The sequence below is a fragment of the Sminthopsis crassicaudata genome, chromosome 5 (assembly GCF_048593235.1).
Source record: "Sminthopsis crassicaudata isolate SCR6 chromosome 5, ASM4859323v1, whole genome shotgun sequence".
NCBI classification, from domain to species: Eukaryota; Metazoa; Chordata; class Mammalia; order Dasyuromorphia; family Dasyuridae; genus Sminthopsis; species Sminthopsis crassicaudata.
The window spans coordinates 63,220,985-63,243,482 of record NC_133621.1 but is presented as its reverse complement, the minus strand read 5'-3'; the positions used below and the strand labels follow the sequence as shown (position 1 = coordinate 63,243,482).

The 22,498-nt window shown below is 38.0% G+C and overlaps 1 protein-coding gene across 4 annotated transcripts in view; it reads right to left on the bottom strand.

The window, feature by feature from the left end:
- The window catches only part of ACBD5 (acyl-CoA binding domain containing 5), a 58,718-nt gene extending 39,521 nt beyond the window's left edge, over positions 1–19,197 (bottom strand). For 2 of the 4 annotated variants that reach the window (XM_074266990.1, XM_074266993.1), the window contains exons 1-5: positions 19,145–19,197; positions 17,873–18,053; positions 9,188–9,308; positions 6,401–6,473; positions 116–230 (exon numbers count right to left, since the gene is read on the bottom strand). In XM_074266990.1, the coding sequence (XP_074123091.1) occupies positions 116–230; positions 6,401–6,473; positions 9,188–9,308; positions 17,873–17,954 (391 nt within the window). In that variant the 5' untranslated portion in view covers positions 17,955–18,053; positions 19,145–19,197. Of the gene's footprint in view, positions 1–115; positions 231–6,400; positions 6,474–9,187; positions 9,309–17,872; positions 18,171–19,144 lie in introns of those variants that run through there. The other 2 variants (XM_074266992.1, XM_074266991.1) reach the window with 2 other exon arrangements.
- Positions 19,198–22,498: the final 3,301 nt, after the last annotated feature.

The window sequence follows — 22,498 nt, the reverse complement described above, 5'->3', positions numbered from 1 at the left end:
AAAATGTAGTTTAGAAAAACAGCACTGTTGTAAAATATATCATCCATTGAAAATACAATAATCTCAACTCATGGTATAGTCAGTTGCTAAATAACAAAGAATACTGTATTCCAACCTGAGGTTAAATCAGAACTTCTGCTGCTCTTTTTGTCCTCTACAATTTCATAGAATGGACCTATTACATGGAGTAATTCTTCAACTTTCTCCGTCATTGGCATGGTCTCAAGAATCTGTGATCAAAATACAAGTCTTATGAAATCAGAAATAAAGGATTCATTTGATTTACACTGGCTTCAAATATTCCAAATTTATTATTTTTTTTTTTTTTTTTACTTCTGAGACATGAAGTTCATTTAAATAAAATATCCAAATTCATTAAGTACAGTAGACATAAGTATACATGTTCTAAGTGAGCTTAATGGAATGGCTAAAATAATTAAGCATCTATAAATATTTCTACTATGAAGTCCATTTTATGAAGCAACTGACTTATAAAGCAGAAGAAAAGCATGATGGTCTTTGATCAGTTAACTAGTTATTAATATTATAAAATCCAGGGCCTTGGAATACAAGAAGGTTGAGCAATAATACTGTGTGAATGTGCACAACCTAAGAGGTCACTTTATTCCAGTCTGTCCCTTGGCCCTAATCCTAAATATGAAAGGGCAGCAGGAAACCTTATGTATCCATTTAACATATTCAGTTAAAAAAACAACAAAAACAAAAAAATGGGGATTCTTGAACACATACTAATCCATAGACTGTCTCAAAAGCAGTTAGCCTCATCTGCAAACCCAAGATTTCATTCATGAGTAAAGCAAGTTAAAAAAAAAAATCTTTTCCGAAGAGAGAAAGGAAAATAAATTGGTTAGGCATATGTTTTATTTGTTCATGGAATTTGAATCCCCTACTTCCCACCCCTTGCCCCCAATCCTCTAATCCCTCATCAATAATAAATAATAAATCAATCCTAAAATCAGGCTGACCTCGTGAGCCTGGTACAAGGAGAAATATTATGACTAGTAACACTATTTTCATTTTGAAATGACTTTTAATGTTTTACATAACTTCATATGAGCTTTCTTCATAGAGAGGGGGAAGAGTGGAGAAGAAGGAGAAGAAACTGGAACTCAAAATTTTAAATACATATGTAAAAAAAATTGTTTTGCAGGTAACTGGGGAAAATAAATATATTAAATAAAAATGACTTCTACATGGATGACAATCTACTATTAAGTTAGCAATTAATAAGCCTGTTATTTTAATTCAAAACATACTTATTACTACTACTGATTTTACCTTGTAAGAAATAAATAAAATAAAACATATTTGAAATTACAACAATTACTGGTTTTAATATTGGCAAATTTGAGGCTGGCAATATATAACCATTAAATTATTAATGACTGACTGTTCCCATTAATGAATGCTCTTTCATATAAAATGTTAACAAATAATAATACTATTCAAATTTTCTCTTTAGAAAGGAGAGCCCTGAGATGTACAAGGTACATGAACTATTGTTAATTATCTGTCTGAAGGCAGTATTTAATGACTTGAATTAATGAAGCAGAGAAAAAGATAATTTAAAAATTATTATATTAGGTTTACAAATTTAAAAAAAAAATCTCCTTTGGACCTAGTAAACCCTCCCCAGCTCATTTTCCATAAGCACTGGAAGTAGTGGAAGAAGAACACACTTACCAGCTTTTTACCTACCCCAACTCAGCTTTCTAAGGACCAGGTTGAGGTTGAGGGAAAGGGCAAGATAAGAAAGAAAATGTAGGTTGCACTAGTCTCATTACAAAGAGAACCTTTCCCTTTTAGGTATTGGAAAAGTTGGTTACCTCATTTGTTAGAGATTTTGGAGATAGAAGTGCCTTTCTAGAAATACATATGGCCCAATACCACTGAATATGGGAAGAAAGAAGGAAATGTCAAGTGTACTGACCATTCAGGCAGATGTAGAGTGAAAAAATATATAATTGTTTAACAGGAATAATCAAGACATGGTCACTTACACTGACCTGGTTCCCTAAGAAGTTTTGAATGCAGATAACCCAGATCTACAAAGACTTGATGAAGAAGACATTAAAGTGGTTAACAGAAAAAACATGGGTAGCGCTAGAGAGATTTGCATCTCAGAAGAATACTGAAGGTTATGCCAGTTCGAGCTGCAGATAAACTAGCTCCAGCTCATGTACACACCATGTCAGCAAAGAGAAAGTCATTCATTCTGAAATTGAGCAAAATGTTATTTGGATGGAGAAAATACAAAGAGATCCCATGAAACCTCCAACAGTCAAAATTAATAATAAAATTCCTCATGGACCTTCCTCCTCCTGCACCTCTCATGTATTCTCCTAGTTGAAAGATTACTACGAAGAAGCAACAACAGTGGGAAATTCCCTCCTGTGTCTCAAAGTGGAAAAATGTAAAGGGCTAAACTATTTCAATAGAAAACATCTGGCTGCTGATGGAAAAATCACTATAGACACTTCACATTAATGAAGACTTTGTCCCACTTGCTAAAGCTATATTCAGTAATAGTAATAAGGCTAGTGAGGCAGTGGAGACAGGGGCTCCAGGGGAGAAAAAAAATGGCCCCAAAGCAAAGAGAGAAAGATGAAGAGAATCTTGAGAAATGGCCCAGAAAGCCCAGGAAAGATGAGCTGGACTCAAAACTGAGGAGAAAAAAGAGACAGGGAGATTTGGGAATAGGAAGAAATAAGACTGGATGGCCACAAAAGGGAACAACATGATAGGGGATGTTTTCAGAGCAGCTCCTCATGAAAGATCAAAGCAACTCCGACTCTTGTTCAGAGTGTTGGAGAAGTCCCTGATCTTGGTGTCCCCAATCACCAAATGTCCAATGAAGGTCAGTGTAGTCAGAAATCATCCAACCAGAGTCAGCAAGGTTATGCTGGTAGATAAGATGAAGCATATAATGTACATGCTCAAGCTCGGAGAAGTGGCAAAGACATGGCTCCAACTACCTACAGACTCGGCAAAAATCCAGACAAAAGTATGTATAGCTATGGCCTTCAGGCCTGAGAAAAGACCAACTGATCCGTTCTCAATAAGAAATTCTCTGACTCAGATGGCAGGCAGCAAGGCCAAGAAGGGATGACTCAATTTGACAAAGATCTCTTTGTTCTGGACAAGTTTTTGGAACAAGCCAAACATCATGGAGATAGCAGCTGCCCTCAGGAAGATGAACTTGAAGGCAGGAAGAGTCTGAACTAAAGACTGAACTATTCTCCAAATTCTGATGATATCCACTATTCGGGAATTCTGGGAAAATGGTTAGGATGGAAAGCACATCTGGGGCTGCAGATCCCACTACTTTTTTATTACTGGGGTTAGAGGAAAAGGAAGCACACTTTAAAAATAAGTCTGATTGTTCCTAGAAGGTGCAGACAATATTCATTATAAGCTTCTGCTTCCCCCTTTCAATAATCCCACCTTTCCCCACCCCATTCACATCAACAGAAGATCCATATTATCCACTATACCAAATTAAGATCTTAAGACAGCCAGGTGTAGAAGAAAGCACCAGCCCTGGAGTCAGGAGGCCTGAGACACAATCCAACCTTAGACACTTGATACTTACTAGTTCTATGACCCTGGGAAAGTCATTTAACCCCAAATGCCCTTCTCCTGCCCTTCCTCCTCAAAAAAAAAAAAAAAAAAAAAAAAAAAAAAGCTATTATATCTTTAGTGACATTAATTTTGGAGGATTAACTTTCATAAGGAATTATCCTTATACATAAAGCCTGTTACCAATCATCCTGAATAGGTGGGGGAGCTCCCTACTACTTGATGAATGTTTATCCCCATTCTGTGTGCCCAGTTTTAATGTGGAATGGGAAAGTCTGTGTGGTATAACTGTTTTAAATAAAACATTTTAAAGATAAAAATGCTTTTTAAAAATAGTCTTCAAAAGTATTCAATAAAGAATTGCTGATGATAAAAATGATGAGGATGACTGGATCTTACTTCAAAACAAATTACAAAACCATATTGTGGAGACTGGTCTCCTAATTGCTAATTCAATGTATTCCATCCTGCTAATTCCTTCTGTAGTTCAAGTGCCATGACTTTCTTTCAACAGTCTTACACAGATTTGGAACCTCAGATATTTTCTGGAATTAGTATTTGGCCACGTGTATGCTTTTATTTTATTTCTTTTACTATGTCTCGGCTGTAGCTTAAATAGAGCTGCTTTCTCTTAAAACTGTTTTTTCCTTAGATTCTGGGATTATGGCTAAGTGACAAAGTCAGATTAAATTAGTTTCCCACACCTTCTCTAGAGATGGGGAAAAGCTGTTGTGTTTTGGCTTCAAAAAGTTTTCCAGCTAAAGTGTAAAGTGAGAATAAAATAGATTTAGAATGTAAACAATTCAAGCAATTAAGCTGAGTCCTTTCGATTCTGTCAATGAAGCAAAGTTTTCTACAGACATAGTGAAGATAATTTCAAAATATAAATTGAATTGAAAATGATGGACAATTTTCCTTATATGTATCAAAGGAACTGAGTAAAGACATATTCTCTAAAGATGCAATTGAATTGCAGGGTCAGGAAAGTAATAAAGTAAAAACTTAATTATCTAACCAAAAGATTCACAGGGAAAAAAAAAAGTTTTATATTATCTTTAATTATGATATTCTTACTTTTTGGTAGCTACACTTAAAATAATTAACTTATGCCCCAAATAATTCCTCAACAAAGTCCATGAAGTAGAAATTGTGAAATGTAACCAAGGGTGAGACTTTGGTCAAAGTGCAAAAGATAAAAATCAGATGAGTCTACCAAACATAAATGAAGATACTGACCGAACACATGTGGCACTACTAAGTATTTATTTTATTTTATAAATTTAAAGTTTGTAGCTTATGTAAGGAAACCCCCAAGGCCCAGATTTCACATTAGGGTACTCTTCCTTCTTCTCTGGATTATTTTTTAAACCTCCATCTTCTTTGATCAATTCTCCCATTCTTGCTTTTTTTCCTCCCCCTTTCCTCCTCAGCCCATTATCAAACTATAATTTTTTTAAACCCCTTATTAAGTTCTGAAATTAACTTTGAATCAAATAAGGAAATGCTGTCCCTCTCCCCCCATCTCCTTTTCAAAAAGAAAAAGTGGTGAGTGTTCACCCAAGGACTCAAAAATTAACACTGGAATTCTTATTATATAAGATGGCTTTCTGAAAGAAGTAGAGGTGGAGAGATAGAGAGGAAAATGTTTATGACACAAAAACAAAAGATATCAATAAAAATTTATTTTTAAAAAAGGTTAGCATTGGACAGTAACAGTCAATTTTATATGGATAAAACTGCCAGTTGCTACTCTTAAATGAGAAGTTCACTGGCATCCTAGTTTTCAATACCATTTAAACTGCTTCTCCTTTACTGGAGTGGTAATATTTATAGACTAAGCTGCAACTCACTATGTATATGGAAAGTATCTGATGCCTCTGTGAAGGAAGACCCTCCTCTTGACTAGAAGGGCTTGAGGTTAAATTATATGTCTGGCACCTGAGATCTAGTCCAGTCCGTTCCAGAAAACTAATCGCTACATTGGCTAAGGGTTGTTGAATTTTGAGATCTCAGAAACTTATAAGGATCATTAAGAAACTTGCAATTTTAGTTTATTTTGTCAGAAAGGGATTTCCAAGATTTTGGAAGAGGGAGTATTATTCCCTGTCTGAAAACATGCATTCAAGGGTTCAAGTCATGAATGATTCCTACATAAACAAGGCCCAGGAGCTGGGCACAATGACTCACTCAAGAAGAGAGCTAATATGCTACAGGACTCAAGGTTCAAATTCCAGGTCTGCCATTTAATACCTGGGCTAGTATCTTGGCCTCAGTTCCTCATCTCTAAAATAAATAGGCTGAAACATGGGGCCTCTAAGATCTCTCCCAGTGATAGATCTTTGAGCCTTTAACTTCCTGATCTTAGAAGTGTGGGAACTCCTTCCAAATTCAACTTCTAAACTTAAGAAACTTCCTAAGACTAAACTTTTCCAACAAAGATGGGAGTCCAGGTTTTCCTGTCTCCAGCCAGCAATCTATCTCCTCTCTCATGTTGCTTGTACATGAAAACATTCTCTAATGTGAAAATTAGAATCTGGAAAAAGTCACATGATAGTGAGAACTTCCCAAACACCCAATTCTCCACATTTAAGAATTTTTCCAGGTAATATCGCCTTAGGAAAAAAATCAGCACCATTCTGCCTCATGCTTGCAAATTTGCTCTCTGCTGAAAACTAACGGTTTTCTGCTTCATATTGACAAATTATAATTGTCACACTCAGACCATATAAATTAAGAATATCATGTTAGGAACTGTCCTAACCACATTTTATCTTCTTTTACACAGAATGATTTTTCTTACCTTTTTCATTTCTTCAACATATGCAATCATAGCTTCTTCTTTGGTCATATCTCCCAGTGAACTCCAAGCATCCCTAGTAATTAAAATATTGAAATAAGAAGGACCACATAAACATCTTAGATCTTATATTTGACTGACAATTCTTCAAGCTAAAATTTGCAGCCAAACTACATGGCACAATTAATTTGAAACAGGCTCTTTTAGTAGAGCCATCCTAGAAAGAGGGGTATCATCCTTTTGTTAAGGTGGTGTACCCCAAAGAAAGATGGCAAACATATGGATTAAAAAAAGAAATTCATAATTACTCCATATCTCATCTATATTATGATAAAGATTTTCTGAGAATTCTTTAAAAGATGCTTATTAAATTATTACACAGAAGGAAAGATCAATGGTATGGACATTTTGGGAAGGTTAAATAAGTTATTAGAGTAGACCCTTAAATGAAGAGACATTTTGGTTACAAGTTAATATTAAACAGAAGATAATATGAATACTAACACTAGCACATATTTATACAGCCATTTATATTTCATAAGGTAATTTGGATAAGTTTTCACTTGATTTTTTTCCAATAACTCTCTGAGATGGGCAAAGCAGCATTACAATTCCCATTTTACTGAAGTAGAAAGAAGCTCAAAACACTTAACAAAGAGCAAGGTAAAAAGTGGCAGACCAGGACTCCAAATTCAGCTGTTTCTACTATACCAAAACTAACCTAGCCTCAAAGATTTCACATATGATATATTTGAACTTTAAGAATGAAGACAGGTTTATGAGACTGAGTCTTCAGAATCATTTTGGAACAGCAAAGCTGTTTTGCTATATGTAGGGAGTAACTGACTCCCTGAAAACATCACTTAATATAGAAAATTACCCTCTCAGCTTTTTTAAAAAAAATTTCATACAATCTGCTATATAAATTTTGCTAAATTCTGACTTTCTTAGTACATCCTGTACTTGAGATATGAGAACAAAGAGTTGACTTTGGGCTTCCCAGATAATGAAGAGGGGTAAAAGAATCAAGGTAAGTAAAGCTTCCTTGAGAAGCCAGAGAGGCACAATATATTTAACAAATATGAATTTAGCAAAATTTATATAGCAGATTGTATAAATTTTCTTTAAATGTGCTTAGTGTTCCTTAAATGTATTTGTGTGTTTGTGCTAGGTATGGGATACATTAATGAGTCAAATGAAGAAGATTGTATCCCTTTCTAACAAAATAAACTAAATATAGCAGAGGTCAGATAAAACATATTTGATTATAATGAAAATCAATAGCTTTTACATAGTAAAATAGAACTTAGAATAAAGCCTCTGCCATGCCTGGCCTTTGACTTCGAGGCTTTGTAACTCCTGAACAAGTAAATGACTTAATCTCTGGGTGAGGAAAATCTCTAATATACCCTTTGAAAATCTCACCACCATTCCCTAGAAAGCTTAGAGATAATTTCAGCACCTTAAAATCCTATCAATCTTGGGACTCTATTTCATCATTATCCTGATTTGAGGTTGGGCCATGAAATCTAAATCTTTACTTTAGGAGAAAGCTCAGATCAAAACATCTCATTTTCTCATCTAGCTACGTTTAATTGGAATTTGTCTTACTTCTCCACTAGGCCTACGTGTAGGGTGCCTTCTCCTGTCTTCTATCTACCCCCCCCACTCTCTGGCTTTTTGCCTCTTGTTTTCCCTCATTAGATTATAAACTTCTTTAGGGCAGGGACTTTTTTTTTTTTTTTTTTTAAAGTAAATACCCGCAACACTTAGCATAGGGTTTAGCACATAATAAGTGTTTCATCAATGTTTACTGATTACTGACAATACAAACAAATAGTCATCAAGACTTTGCTTAAATAGATGAAGAAACTATAACCTTCCTGACAGCTCATTCTACTAATTATAGCCTCTTAGAAATTTCCACCTATTCCTTCTAGCTCCGCTCTATGGAGCTAAGTAGGCCATGTCTTCCATCTGACCTTCAAATATTAGAAGACAGCAAGTCTGTCCCTGCTAAATCCTCTCTTCTTCAGGCCAATTCTTTCAACTAATACTGATGTAGCAGAAATTCAATTCCCTTCACCATTCCGGTTCCCTTTCTGGAGGTTGCCTTCAACTAAACAATGTCTTTCATAAAATATGGCTTCCAAACTAAACACATTAGATAGGTCTCCAGAAGCTGATGGCAATCTCTGGAAATTTCAATCAAGAGTTGCCATTGCCATATCCAGCTGCCTTTTGGAAAAGTGTCCCCAAAACATCCTTGGTTCAGACTTTGGCATTGGAACAGTAGCAAGTTTAGTCCCTGGTAGAAGATGACTCTATTTGTACCTATTATAAAGCAATGAAGTGCATTTTCCAGGGATTTTAGGTATAATCCTATATTAGTTTTAGTCTCTCAATTCCCATTTATTTGCTATTGAAAAAGACTAAAGTTACTTTAGTTGGTAAACAGTAATTACTTTTCCCACACATTTTACCTGAGGAAGCAGAACAATATAGATACAAGCAACCAGGACAATTTTCTTCTGGTGTATTTTACTCTTCTAGATCCTTTAGGATACCTGGTTCCCTCTTATTGTTTGTTTGTTTGTTTGTTTGTTTTTTTCTTCTCTTTTCTCTTTGCCAAGATCTTTTCTGTATGAGTATGATTCTGTTTAAACTTTAAGCAGGGGGGGAGCAATCTAAACTTTGTGAAAGGCTTTATGAATGGCAGAGAAATGAACAATCCCAAATTAATGATTAACACACATTGTTACAATCCCCTTTTCACACATCTATAATTACCATTTATATCTCCCAATAGGATCCCAGAATCCTGGTCTTGAGATATTGCAGGGTCCTTCTGTGGCTTGTTTATAAAAGCTGTAAAACTTTAGCATCATTTCATTGGTTGGCTGGAATGAACCTGTGGAAAACAATTTAATATATAGTGTTTTGATCCTGGAGGTAAAAAATGAAGATTGAACACCAATAATCTATCCTACAACATTAAAGATTTGGAGCTAGAAGGGATCTTTGTGGTCATTTAAGTTGAAGCCCAAAGCAAAGACCCTCAATCATCAGACTCTAGATACAGTATTCTCTCCCCACTATTCCCCACCCCCACCACCTTATATGTCTTTGTATGTCCTACCATGTCTAAAATGCACTCCCTTGGGGCAGCTGAGTGGGGCAATGGATAGAGCATCAACCCTGGAGTCGGAACCTTAGACCTTAGAAATCTGACCTTAGATACTTCCTAATGGTGAGACCCTGAGCAGATCACTTAACCTCAATTGCCTCACAAGAAAAAAAAAAAAAAAAAAAAGAAAGAAAGATAAAGAGAGAAAAAGTTAGTGATTTATTCCAAGAACGGGCAGCTAGGTGAGGCAGTAGAGAGACTACAGCACCAAACCTGAAGTCAAGAAGATTCAATGCATAGTATGATTTAACACACATACACACACTCACAGATACATTTGTATTTAATGATAGCCTTCTTTAGTGTGGGGTGGGAAGGGAGGGTAAAAAAAAGTGACAGCAGAGAACAAAAGAAAACTCAGAAGGAACCACAAAAAAAAGCAGGGTAACTGAAAATGATGTTTAGTATTTATTACTTTTAAAAAAGCAAACTGTAAAATAGTCATATTTTCATACTGAGTTCTCTTTTTGTATTGTGCTGTGTACATGAGAATTTTCTTGTCCTTTTGCATTTGAGTTCAAAATGAATAAAAATTAAAGTATATGCCTAATAAATTAAAAAAAGAAAAAGAAAAAGAAAAGAAAAAGATCAGTGTTCAAACCCAGACTCATACTTATCATGAACAGGGCAAGTCATTTAACCCTTTGCCTCAGTTTATAAAAATGAGCTAAAGACGGAAATAGCAAACCACGCCAGTATTTTTACCAAGAAAACTTCAAATAGGGTCATGAAGAGTAAGAACACAACAAAAATGACTCAACACAAAAATTCTAGAAACACCAAACCCAGTGTCACTAAACTGAATAGAACATGGTGAAAGAAGAAGCAAGGGGGAGGAGAACAAGGAGGGAGACAAGTTATAAAGAGCTTTGAATGCCAAACAAAGGTTTTTGTAATTGATGCTGAAGGTGACGCATTAAAGATCATTAAAGAGAAGGGGGGAAGGGGGAGGAATGGACATGGTCAGATCATCACCTTAGGAGAGCTTCTTTGGTAGCTGACCAAAAGGCAAGGACAGTAGCCTAAAAGTAAGGTAGACCTGTACTAGGATCCTGCTGTATAAGAATAAAGAAAAAGTCATATTCAAAAGATGTCACAAGGGTGAAATCAAAAAGCTTTCACAGCATATTGCACATAGGGGATAAGAGACTGTTAGGAGTTCAGGATGACATCTAGCTTGTGAGCCTAAGGGACTGGAAGGATAGTGTTGCCCTTGACAATATTAGCCAAGTTTTAGACACAATGACTTTAAGATGTCTACTGGACATGTAATTTAAGATGTCCGAAAGGCAGCTGGAGCTGTGAGTTTGGGTTAGGCTAGGCCTTTATAGTGATGATATTATTACTATAAAGATAGTAATTAAATTCTTAGATGCTAATCAGATCACCAAGTGAAGTAGAATAGCATAAATGGGAAGAGAAGAGAACCCAGGATCAATACCTGAGGAGCATGTACAGTTGGACAGTATGGTCTGGAATACAATTCAGTAAAGAAAGCAGAGAAGTGCCCAGACAGGAAAGAAGAGAACCATAAGAGAGTGGTGAGCTAGAAACCTAAAGAGAGGGCAAAAACAAGGGGAGGAGCGTGAGCAACAGTGTCAAAGGCTACAGAGAGGTCCAGAACAATGAGGACTGAGAGAGAGTGCCATGATTTAGCCTGATGAGGTCAGCAGCTGAATTATAAGAGGTTAAGAAGAGAGTGAGAAGAGAGGCAGTGGGAGGCCCTTACAATACCACAGAGGGTAGAAGAGATGGAGGATGACAGTTTCAGGTGTCCCGTCCCGTGAGACTCAGTCATTCGTGGGGAATCGAGGAGGATCCAGCCTGGGGGAGAATGGGCGAGAAAGAAGAGGGAGACCAAGCAGATCTTGTCAAGGTCTCATTTATTGATGGAAACAGCTCAAATTATATAGGGTAGAGCTAGCTGCAATACATGAGGACAAAGTTGGGAGGGGAAAAGGGGGCAGGGGAGAGTAAAGGTATGTGCTACCTGCGAGAAAGGGTATGGGGGGACTGCAGGAAGGAGCAGACATTCCAGGAGGGGGAGGGGAAAGAGCATCCTGTGGTTACAATTCTTATCTGAGTCTCTATAGTCGTTAAGCCCTGAGACATCTCTGTGGTTAATACAATACCATGGCTATGTGTTTACAAGTGTGGGGGTCCTTCGCTTCTCTAGCCACCTGGTCGCCATCTGATGCTAGATGCAAAGTTTATGGTCTGGTAATATTCCATGACTATAGTTCCCGTCACCGACATTCAGGGACAGAGAGATGAAGGGTTTTTGAGGAATGGGGGGGACGTGGATGTGTTGCAGACAGTAGAAAAAAAGCCATGAGGCAGAGATGGAAAAATATATGTCAGAGTGGGGATGACAGAGGGGAAAACATGTTGGAGATAAGAAAGAATGGGATTGCTTCAACAAGGAGAAAAGTCATCCTTGGTAAGGAGCACAGCCACCTCATCATGGAAGATAAGAGTGATGGAAGAGATTGATAATGGCACAAGGCATCTGAGTGACAGATGAGGAAGAGGAGAAAACAAGTACAGAAGTCCCTATTGGCTAATTGTAGCTATGAAAAACTACATTGTAGGTAAATAGCTGGCCTCATTGTCCAGCCTGCAATCCATTTTGGCTGTGTGGCACTTAATCTCTCAGTGTCCCAGGAAACCCTCTGAGACCCTGAGCTACAGAGTGATGCTGCGAGAGATCACCTCACTGTGGGTCCTCCAATGAGCCCCAAACCAGATGAAAATGTAAATGGGATTACAATAAAAAACTATTTTGCATGTTAAAATTAAGTCAACATGTAGCCAACAGGGATCCTAACATACAGCCCTCACTTCTATTTAGAGTTTGACATCACTGCTCTTTACCAAGGAGATCACAGCTTTGCCTCCACCACCACCCTCCCCCTCCTAATCCTACTTCCAACTCCTGTATTTAAAGCTGTAAAGATATTTAAAGCTGTAAAGACAGTCTGGTGAACAAGAAAGAATGCTAGATATGGCATCAGAAAGAGATGAATTCATATTTTGCCTCTGATATTTACTGTGTGGCCCTGAGTGAGTCACTTAACCTGTTTACCTCACTATTACTTATATGTATGCCTAACCTGTAGTATAGGCTTTTGGGCTCATATTGATCTGATCAGCCACAGTTGAAGTCAAAGTCTTGACTCTAACACAGAAATGTTATTTTGGTCTTCTCTGAGGACAAAAGATAATAACTATATAAATTCATATATAAAATAACAGGACTATACTTGATGGCTTCCAAGATCCTTTTTATTCTTAATCTATGATCTAGGGAAATTACCTTGTATAACAAAACATATATTACTATGTAATATTATGCCTATAATATTATGTACAATAAAATGAGTCTGAAGAGAAAACAGAGCTTTAAATTAAAATGTACTAAAACTCAGTCATGCAAATAAATAGATAATGGTTATGGTTGTGACCAAAGACACACCTCTAAATTAAAAAAAAAAAATTTACATAGTCCTCCATAAGTCTGTCTTTACTTTTCAACTTTAATAACTTAGATAGCAGGGGCAACTAGATGGCACAGTTAATAGAGCACCAGCCTTGAATTCAGGAGGACCCAAGTTCAAATCTGCCCTCAGATACTTAACACTTCTTAGCTGTGTAAACCCGGGCAAGTCACTTAACCCCAGCCTCAGGAAAAAAAAAAAAAAAAAAAAAACTTAGATATGATGGATACAAATTCTACATGGTTTCTGAAGGCAATATCCAAGTGTATATAACATATTTTAGTTTGGGGGGCCAAAAATGACTATTCTAGGCAAGATTCTAAGCACAGGACAGTACCTTCAGCTGGTGGAGCTAAAGTCCACTAAGAGCTAAAATGAGAAAATTCATGATTTTATCCACAATATATAATACACAAAAACTTTATTTCTAAATAGAAGAAAAAACTATTTCAATGCTGACAAAAATGCTTATCTGGGAGATCCTGCCTAGCACTGGTACAGTTACCCAAGAGGCTTTTCAAGGTGGGGGTTAGTGAAAATAATAACCAACTCTGATACCAACTTCTTCCTAAGAGGTCAGGTCTCAAGCCACAATGGAATCCAAGCAGGAAATTAAGAGAAGTGGACCAATTACTATTCTACCTGACCCACATAGAGAGAACCTAAATTTTAAAGCCAGAAGAGACTTTTAGAGCCAAGAAATCATCAAGGCCAGTTTCCACATTTTATAGATAAGGAACTGAAGATCCAGGTTACCCAAAATGTTTGTGGCAGAAGCCAGTTTTCTTCTACCAGACTACGGGGCTTCTGTTACCTCAAAATTGGTTTCTTTCTTTTTTTTTTTCTTTTCCTTTTTTTGTGAGGATTAAAAATGCAATATGTAAAATCAATAATAAAAAGCTAGGCATCATACATGCTAAACTTATTTATGGCTACAGTGTTTTCTGGAAACAAAGAACAGGAAACAAAGTAGATGCTCACTAAGGAATGGCTAAACAGACTGTGGGACAAGAAAAGTAACTGAATCTTCCTGTGTTGTGAGAAATGATGAAGATGATGAACCCCAGGAAGACATTTTCCTCTAAATGTCATATGTGGCTATTTCCCCTATCATGGCTAATTTTTTTTTAAAAGTCAAAACTTTAAAACTGTTCAAAGGCTTTATTAAGAACCTGTGTGATGAGGGACAGAATGATATAGTGTGAAGAGTACAGGACTTGGGGTCAGAAGCTCTGGGTATGAATCATGCCAAAATACTAGATTTATAGTCAGAGACAGGTACTTTACTCTTCAGAATCTCAGTTACCTGATGGGTAAAATGGGGATAACACTTATAATACACAACCTACAAAACTGCAGAGAGAAAAATTCTTTAAAATTTTAGCACTTCTCTCTCTCTCTCTGTCTCTCTCTTTTCTCTCTTTCCCCCTACCTTCCTCCCTCCCACTTCCCTCTCTCTCTTCCTTGTAATATACATGTATGTATATATATATATATATATATATATATATAATTACACACACACACATATATATTAATACACACACATAATATATACACATATCTCCTGAGATATGGTATTTCAAACATAGATAAGACAGTTATTTATCAATTCTTGCTGGGTCAAAGGGTATGAACCCTTCTATAATCCTTTGGGCACAGTTCCAATAGTTGAATCAGTTTACAACTCCACAAACAGTGCATTAATGTTTCAATTTTCTCAAACATTTTCCTTTTCTGTTACATTAGCCAATCTGATAGGTATGAGGTGGTATTTCTTATCAGTTTTTTAAAATAATCATAATAAAAATTAATATAGTACTTACTATGTGCCAAGCACTATGCTAAAACTGTACAATTATTATCATATGATCCTCACAAAACCTCTTTTTTACACATTTACACAAAAAATGAAAAGAAAAAGAAAGAAACCAATTTTGAGGTAACAGAAGCCCCATGGTCTGGTGGAAGAAAACTGGCTTCTGATTCTGCCACAAACATTTTGGGTAACCTGGAACAACTTTTTTCCTAGTATCTTCAGTTCCTTATCTATAAAATGTGGAAGCTGGCCTTGATGATTTCTTGGCTCTAAAAGTCTGTTCCATAAGAGTTCTTATAATTCCCATTTTATAGATGAAGATATTGAGGGGAAAAAGAGCTAGTGTGTTTGTGCCTACAATTCTGCTAGAATCATACAAAAAGCCATGAGTTTTTATTTTAGCCTTTAGAGGTAGAATAAATAATTACAAAAGTGTCCTGATGATTAACTTTATAGTAAGAACATCTAAAAGACATTTTGTCCAATTTAGCCAAAAGTTACAAAGTCTGTCAATTTCCAATGTTCTTTGGAAGTTTTCAACTCACTGTGCATTTATCATAATCTTTATTGTAATAAGTTACTATATTATGCTTATCTGATCCCTCTACTAGATAGATGATATTACTAAAAGACAGGAAATATTTTTTACTTATCTTTGCATTTTACACTACACCAAAGTTGTACAATGCTCTACATATATCAGATATTTAATATCTATTGAATGAGTAGTAAATACGCTTTTAGGAAGAACTATAAAACATATGTCTAGAAAGGAAGGAAAGAAATGGGATTGGGCCGGGGGAGGGGGGAAGCTTCTGTTATATACTGTTACCTGTTTGGGAAACATAATCTTAACTCAAGATACCAAAGAGTCTCTTTCCATTGCAACTCAGTTATTAAGCAAAAAAAATTAAAAATAGATTGTATATAAGCCTGTAAGTCTAATAGCATCCCCCCTTACTCCCTGAGCATTTAAATTACTGAAAGCCAAGGGCACGTTAGATATAAGCTCCATGAAGGATTCAGGTTATTGTAGGTTCTTATTAAGGATTAAGGAACAGGGAAAATAAGCTGCAGTTCAAGCAGCTTTTTGATATATATTTTTTCCATAATGTTTATATATTTTAGAATAGCCCAAAAATTTTTCAAGGAGAATAAAAATAATTGTCTAATAATCATTCTAAATATTTATCCTTTTACTTTTGGTTCACAAAATATAACCCTTGTGCTAAAAATTCACACAGTTTGATTCAACAGCTCTGCCTTCCAGAGCACATGTTAAATAGCAGACAAACTTGTTCTGTAGAGTGATCAATCATTAGAACTTGTGTGTATTTATTAAGTTCCATCTAATGTCAAGAGGCTATTGGAAGCTAAATAAGCTAAGGCTGTAAAATGCAACTTTTCCAATTAGGTAAAGGACAGGTGGGGGAAAGAATAGCTTATTGTCATATACTCCAATTGCACAGGAGAAAGAATAGATTTGAGAACACTTTCAACTCCAAAAAAGTTGTAGCCCTCTCTCTGACAAATGAATTGACAATGCAAGCACATTAAAATCAAGTTATTTGTAGAAGTCAAATATGAGAAGCCAACATTTAAACCAAAATCTTCATTACTTTTAGCCCAGCACTCTATATCTTACTCCATGGCCCTGACCATTTTCTAATTCTTAAAATTACATTCATCAAAAAGTCTTTGTGGACAAACATTTTAAGTAATGACTCCTAAGTAATGTAATTCTCCCTACAATTTCCTTATTCTCCTTTATCAATTTCCTAACATCCTGCTTTCATCCAGGTTTTCTTATTATTCAATAGGGGAAAAAAAAAAAAAGTGAAGTTGACCTTAAAGTTACTAATGGAGGAAAATGGTTGGGCTTTTATTTTGTCTTATCCAATTTTCTTTTTGTAGAAACAAAGATTACAAAGTATTGGGATTTGAAAAATGACATTATAAAGTACTGTCTTTCTTGGAATGGAAAATGTCATCGGCATCAAAGAGAGAACTATGGAATGAGGATTGAAATATACCTTTTTGTTTGCTTTTTCTTTCTTGTGATTTTTTTTCCCTTTTGTTCTGATTTTTCTTTCACAGCTTGACTAATATGGATATATGTTTAAAATGACTAAATCAGATTGTTTGCCATCTTGGGGATGAGGGAAGTTAAGGGAAGGAGGGAGAAAAAAAACAAAACCTTATAAAAATGAGTGGTGGAATCTACCTTCACATGTAATTGGAAAAATAAAGTACTACTGAATTTTAAACATATATAAAAATGGTCTTTTTTATTTGATACAGGTGAGCTAGATGCAAGAATGTATAATAAATGGAAATTAATATTATAATACCTTAGTAATATGGTAACATAAGAACGTTTGCAGCACTAGTAAACTTGCAGAGTACTTGAAGGGAAAATAAAAAATTGTAAAAGTGAGAGAATCATATTTTATATATTTGTATTCCTAAATAGTACAGTACTGCCAAAAAAAAATCTTGCTGTTCTTGTCCTTTGGTGTAGCGGAAACAACTAGGACCTTGGAGGCAGGGACCAGAGTTCACATGTCATTTGCCGTGTCCTTGACCTTGGGCCAGTCAACCAATCAGGGCCTCAGTTTCCTCGTTTGTAAAATGAGGGATTTTTAACTGCTTTCCTTCAAACTTCAGATCCACCGCTGAGAAATTTCCTTAGGCATAAGAATGGACATCCTACGCTGAACTCCCTTTCATCAGAACCAATCCAGAACCGGGAGGAGCAAGCCAGTCTGAAAGTCTGTTTATTAAAACAGAACCAGTTTCCACCTCAGAGCGGCTCCGAGCTGGCTCTCTGGGGGCGTTTCGGGGCAGGAGAGGCCCCGGGGAGCTCGCTCTCCAGGGCGCCGGACGCACAGGAGGATCCGAAGTCACAAAGTCTAGCTAAGGGAGGACGTCCCGGCAGGCGGCCGGGCCGAGCACTTTGGGGATGCACTTACCGTTTTTCGGCAAACTTTGAATCACCTTCACGGCCGCCTCGAACCTGGTTTCGTGCACACTTCGGGTGTCCGCCATGTCCATGTCCAGGCTCCGGCCCCGACCCCGGCCCGCCCTCGACGTCCCGACTCGGCGGGCAGCGATCACGCAGCAGCAGCAGCTTCCCCGGGAGCCTGCATGGAACTAACCCCCAGCGCAGCCGCGGATTAACATCTCCCGTGGGGCGTGGGGGAAGGGACCCGACCAGTCGGTCAACCCTCCCTCCGGGGCTCCGTCCGGGCCGGCCCTTCCGGAGCTGAGCGTGTGCGGGGACTCAGATGACCCGGAGTGCTGCCGCCTCCGCCTCCGCCTCCTCTCCACCCCCCGGGGACGGCCGGGCCCTGCCTGGGGACTAAAAGTGCCAGGAACCACAGGCCGCGCGGCTCGCCTCGGAGAAGAGCGCCCGGGCCTGGAGAAGGGAAGGGATCCCCGCTCCCCCACCCCGCGCCCGTCTGGCTGCAGCAAGGTGCAGCTCCTTCCCCGCCTCATCTCCGGAAGTCAAGGGATGGGACCCCGATTCCGCATCTTTCCCGGGAGGAAAAGGAAAACACAAAACAAAAACAAAACAGAACGTAATTCCCAGATCTCCCGGGCAGGTGCACAAGGAAGGAGTCAACAAAAGGCTCTTGGGGGGGGGGAGGAGAAGGTTGCTGGGAACAGCCCTCTACGTACTCTTGAGACGGAGACTGCCGCTGACCGCCCCCTCCCCATGGGATGGAATAGTGCACCGGGAAGCCGCACAGGAGACCCCCCAAAGTTCCCGCCCTCCCAGTCTACAGCCACTGGGGAGGCACGGCGACATTAGCTCCAAACTGGGCATCATCACCCAGACTCCCCGTTTACCAGATGGGCCGAGCAGGGTCACTCCCACCACCTTCCTCGAAGTCGTCCCAGGGCCAGAGAGAGGAAGCCCTCCCCCCACCCCGTCTCCCCCCTTCACACCCTCCCCCCCTAGGGGCAGACTGAGGGCCGAAGCGGACCATCGCCTCATTATTCTCTTCTCTTCTCCAAAAGCCCCCTCTACCCCATCAGCCCAGGAGGCGTCCCCTCCTACACCCGGACTCGTGTGCTGAGGGCCCTAAACTGGGGCCCGGAAGGAGTAGGAGAGGGGTTGCCATCCTCCCAAGGTCACTATGAGCCAAAGGTTTAGTCGCTTGGGGACAGTTTGGGATGCGGGCGGAGGCGTGGACAGGTGAGGGGCTCCTCCCCCAGTCCCCAGCGGCGCCTGCATTTACCTCGGCATTGCCAGGCCCGGCAGGTCCAGAAATGTCCCTAACCTCTGCCCCGCCCCCTCCGCATTGCCTTCTGGGAAATGTAGTTCGGCGGACCAGCACCGCTTCCGGCTGTACCCCCCTCCCCACTCCAGTCGGCTCCAGGGCTCCACCTAGCGGGGCTTGTCTGTCCCTTCAGGTGGGCACCTCCGCGGTTGCCTTATGAACTAACATGAGAAAGACGCAGATTCCTTCTCAAGTGTCCTATATTACTAATAAGCTATGATTCTGGTCTATGCAGAATTAATAAATTATGGTTATGGTCCAACCATGACTAATAACAAATGGTTGTAGTCCAAATAATCTTTGGTTCTAGTCCAGCCATAACTAATAACCTATGGTACTGCTCCAGCCAAGCTTTAATAACCCATGATTCTAGTCTGTGATCCATGGTTCTGGTCCAAGCTCCTCAAAATTCAGATGAACTGAGATTCAAGAAGTGACATTTCTTGACTACCTAACTGCCCAGGATGGAGAATCAGGCAGTTAATAACCATGTATTTAAAGTATCTACTCTATACCAGACATGTGCTAAGTGCTGCAGAGTATAAGAGAAATACAACATAAAAATGCCTGGTACAAGAAATATAAGTATATATATATATATATATAATGTCCAGGATAATTGGAGAGTGTCAACAGAGAAAAGGAACTAGCAGTAAGGGAGAGGGAGAAAGGCTTCTTTTAGAAGGACAGGAAGATGGTGGCAAAGGTGGGATTCAAAGCTGAGTCTGAAGCTGATCACTAAGAGATCTCTGCCATGATTCCAAGACTGATTCCTAATGTCTTTCTCTCTTTGTCCTTTTTCTTTTAGGAATACTGCAGCACAGAACCTGGCACATTCTTGTTCAGTCATGTCTAATTCTTCATCAACCCATTTGGGTTTTCTTGGCAAAAATGTTGGAATAATTTGTATTTCTTTTTCCAACTTATTTTACAGATGAAGAAAAATTTACAGATGAGGCAAACTGGGTCAAGTGACTTGACCAGGTTCACTCAGCCTAGTGTCTAAGTTTGAATTTGAATTCAGATCTTCCTGACTGCAGACAGGGCTATATCTGCCAAATCACCTAGCTGTCAACTTTACACATAGTAGGGACTTAATAAATGTTGATAAAAACTTATTTCAGTTTGTGTGCTTATTTTTAGTTCATGCTTAAAGTTATCTCTTTATGAACTAAAGCATCTGACTACAAAAGAAAGAAAGTATGCTGAAACTGCAGTCTGGAAGATTTATATTTGAAAGAGGAAGGTTAAATTTCCTGGCAATGGTGTTTGCATGAAAAATTGAGTAAGGTAAAAAAGAAAATAGAGGAAGTTTCTTCTCTACAGTTTTTAAAAATAGTCCAGATTCTCAAATAACTGTTATTTTGTGTGTAGTTTTGCCAGAACCAGAGGGCTATAGTTAGGTGACTTTCAAGACTGTCCATTTCTGTATTATGGTTGAAAGTATGCTGAAGCATATGTTGAAACAGATTAATGATTTGTTTGGGGTGCAATTTTTGCTATGTCTTTTATTTATTTTTTTACTATTCTTTTTACTCTTTCTTCTCAATGAAAAATCAATTAATCTTTTGACTCCATTTGAATATCCTAAATATCAATATTTTGAAGTTGAATACATAAATTAAATGTTATTAGTACACAACATTTGGCCCACTGAAGCTGCAAGTCTGAAAAATAATGTGTTCTTCCTAGAAAATTATACTATTAATTCTATCAGGGACATGGACTTTAACTTTTTTTTTTTTTTTTTTTTTTTTTTTTTTTTACACTAGTAAAAATTGCTAGATAGCAGAGCAGGTAGAGGCCTGAGCCTGACATCAGAACACCTGATTTCAAATCTAGCCTTAAACAGTTAGTATGTGAACCTGTCTTGTCAATTCTGCCCCCATAACATCTTTTGAATATATCCCCTTCTCTACACTCATAGCTGCCACCTGACTTTATCTTTACTCTAGATCATTATAAGGATTATTATAATAGCCTTCTAATTGTTTCCCCTGCTTTTAGCTTCTATCCCTACTTAATACACCCTCTGTAGAGGTGCCAATTGTATTCTAACAAATCTGAGCATGTTGCTTCCTATTATCTCTAAGATAAAATATTTATTTTCTCTCTGATATTTACAGCCCTTCATTTTCTGATTTCAACCTATCTGCCTAGACTGGTTTCATGTCATTCCCTGTTGCGCACTCCACCTTCCAACCAAACTGCTTATCAGCTATTTGCCACATTCAACATGCATTTCCAGTTCCTGTGCCTTTGCAAGGCTGTATAGATTACTTTCCCTCAGCTTCTCCCATTGGAATCCCTTCAAGATTCAATTAAGTTCAAATTTACCTCAACACAAGATATATCCAGATTCTCCCAATTGTTAGACATACCTGTGAATGTATTTTATATTTACTTATCTGTGAAAGTGTTGTTGCTTCCTTAAGATGTTAGCTTCTTATGGTTGGGATGATGTTCTCAGTTCAGTACCTGATATAGAGTGAGTATTCAATAAATGCTTGATGAAGAGGCAACGGAACACCACCATGATGTGCTCTCTGCCTTGTTGTGGTGTTTTATGGACCACCTGTCCCTACCATCTCCTTTGCCATTATATCATACCCTCCAGACCACTGGCTGAAACTACTTTTCTCCATGCATTATCCTACCCAATGAACTCTTTGAAAATTGGCACTGTTGCGAATTTCTATTTCTAATCCATTTGCCAAATGCCATAAGTATTTAATAATTTCTTTTCATTCTTTCATCCTCTGAATATAAAAGTGCATCCAGTGTTTTTTCTTTTTTTGCAATATGGTCAATTATTTTTAATAGCATTTTATTTTTTCAAATACATGAGATAATTTTTAACATTCACCTTTGGCAAAACTTTGTGTTTCAAATTTTTCTCTCTCCCCCTTACTCCCTCCTCAAGACAGCAAGCAAAATATAGGTTAAACATGTGCGACTCTTCTAAATATATTTCCATATTTGTCATGCTGCAAAAAAAAAAAAAAAACAATTAGGTCAAAAGGGAAAAGACCACGAGAAAGAAAAAAAAAACACAAGCAACAACAGCAAGAAGTGAAATTATGCTTTGATCCACTTTCAGTCTCCCCAGTTCTCTGGATGCCGATGGCTCTTTCCATCCCATGTTGTGTTGGAATTGCTTTGAATCATGTCATTGTTGAAAAGAGCCAAGTCCATCACAGTTGATCACAGTGTATTTTCAATATCAAACCTCATTTGTATTGAGCTAACCAACTGCTGAATAAGAAAAGTAGGAATGGTCTGCCTGTCTCCTCATTGTTATGAATTTATTTC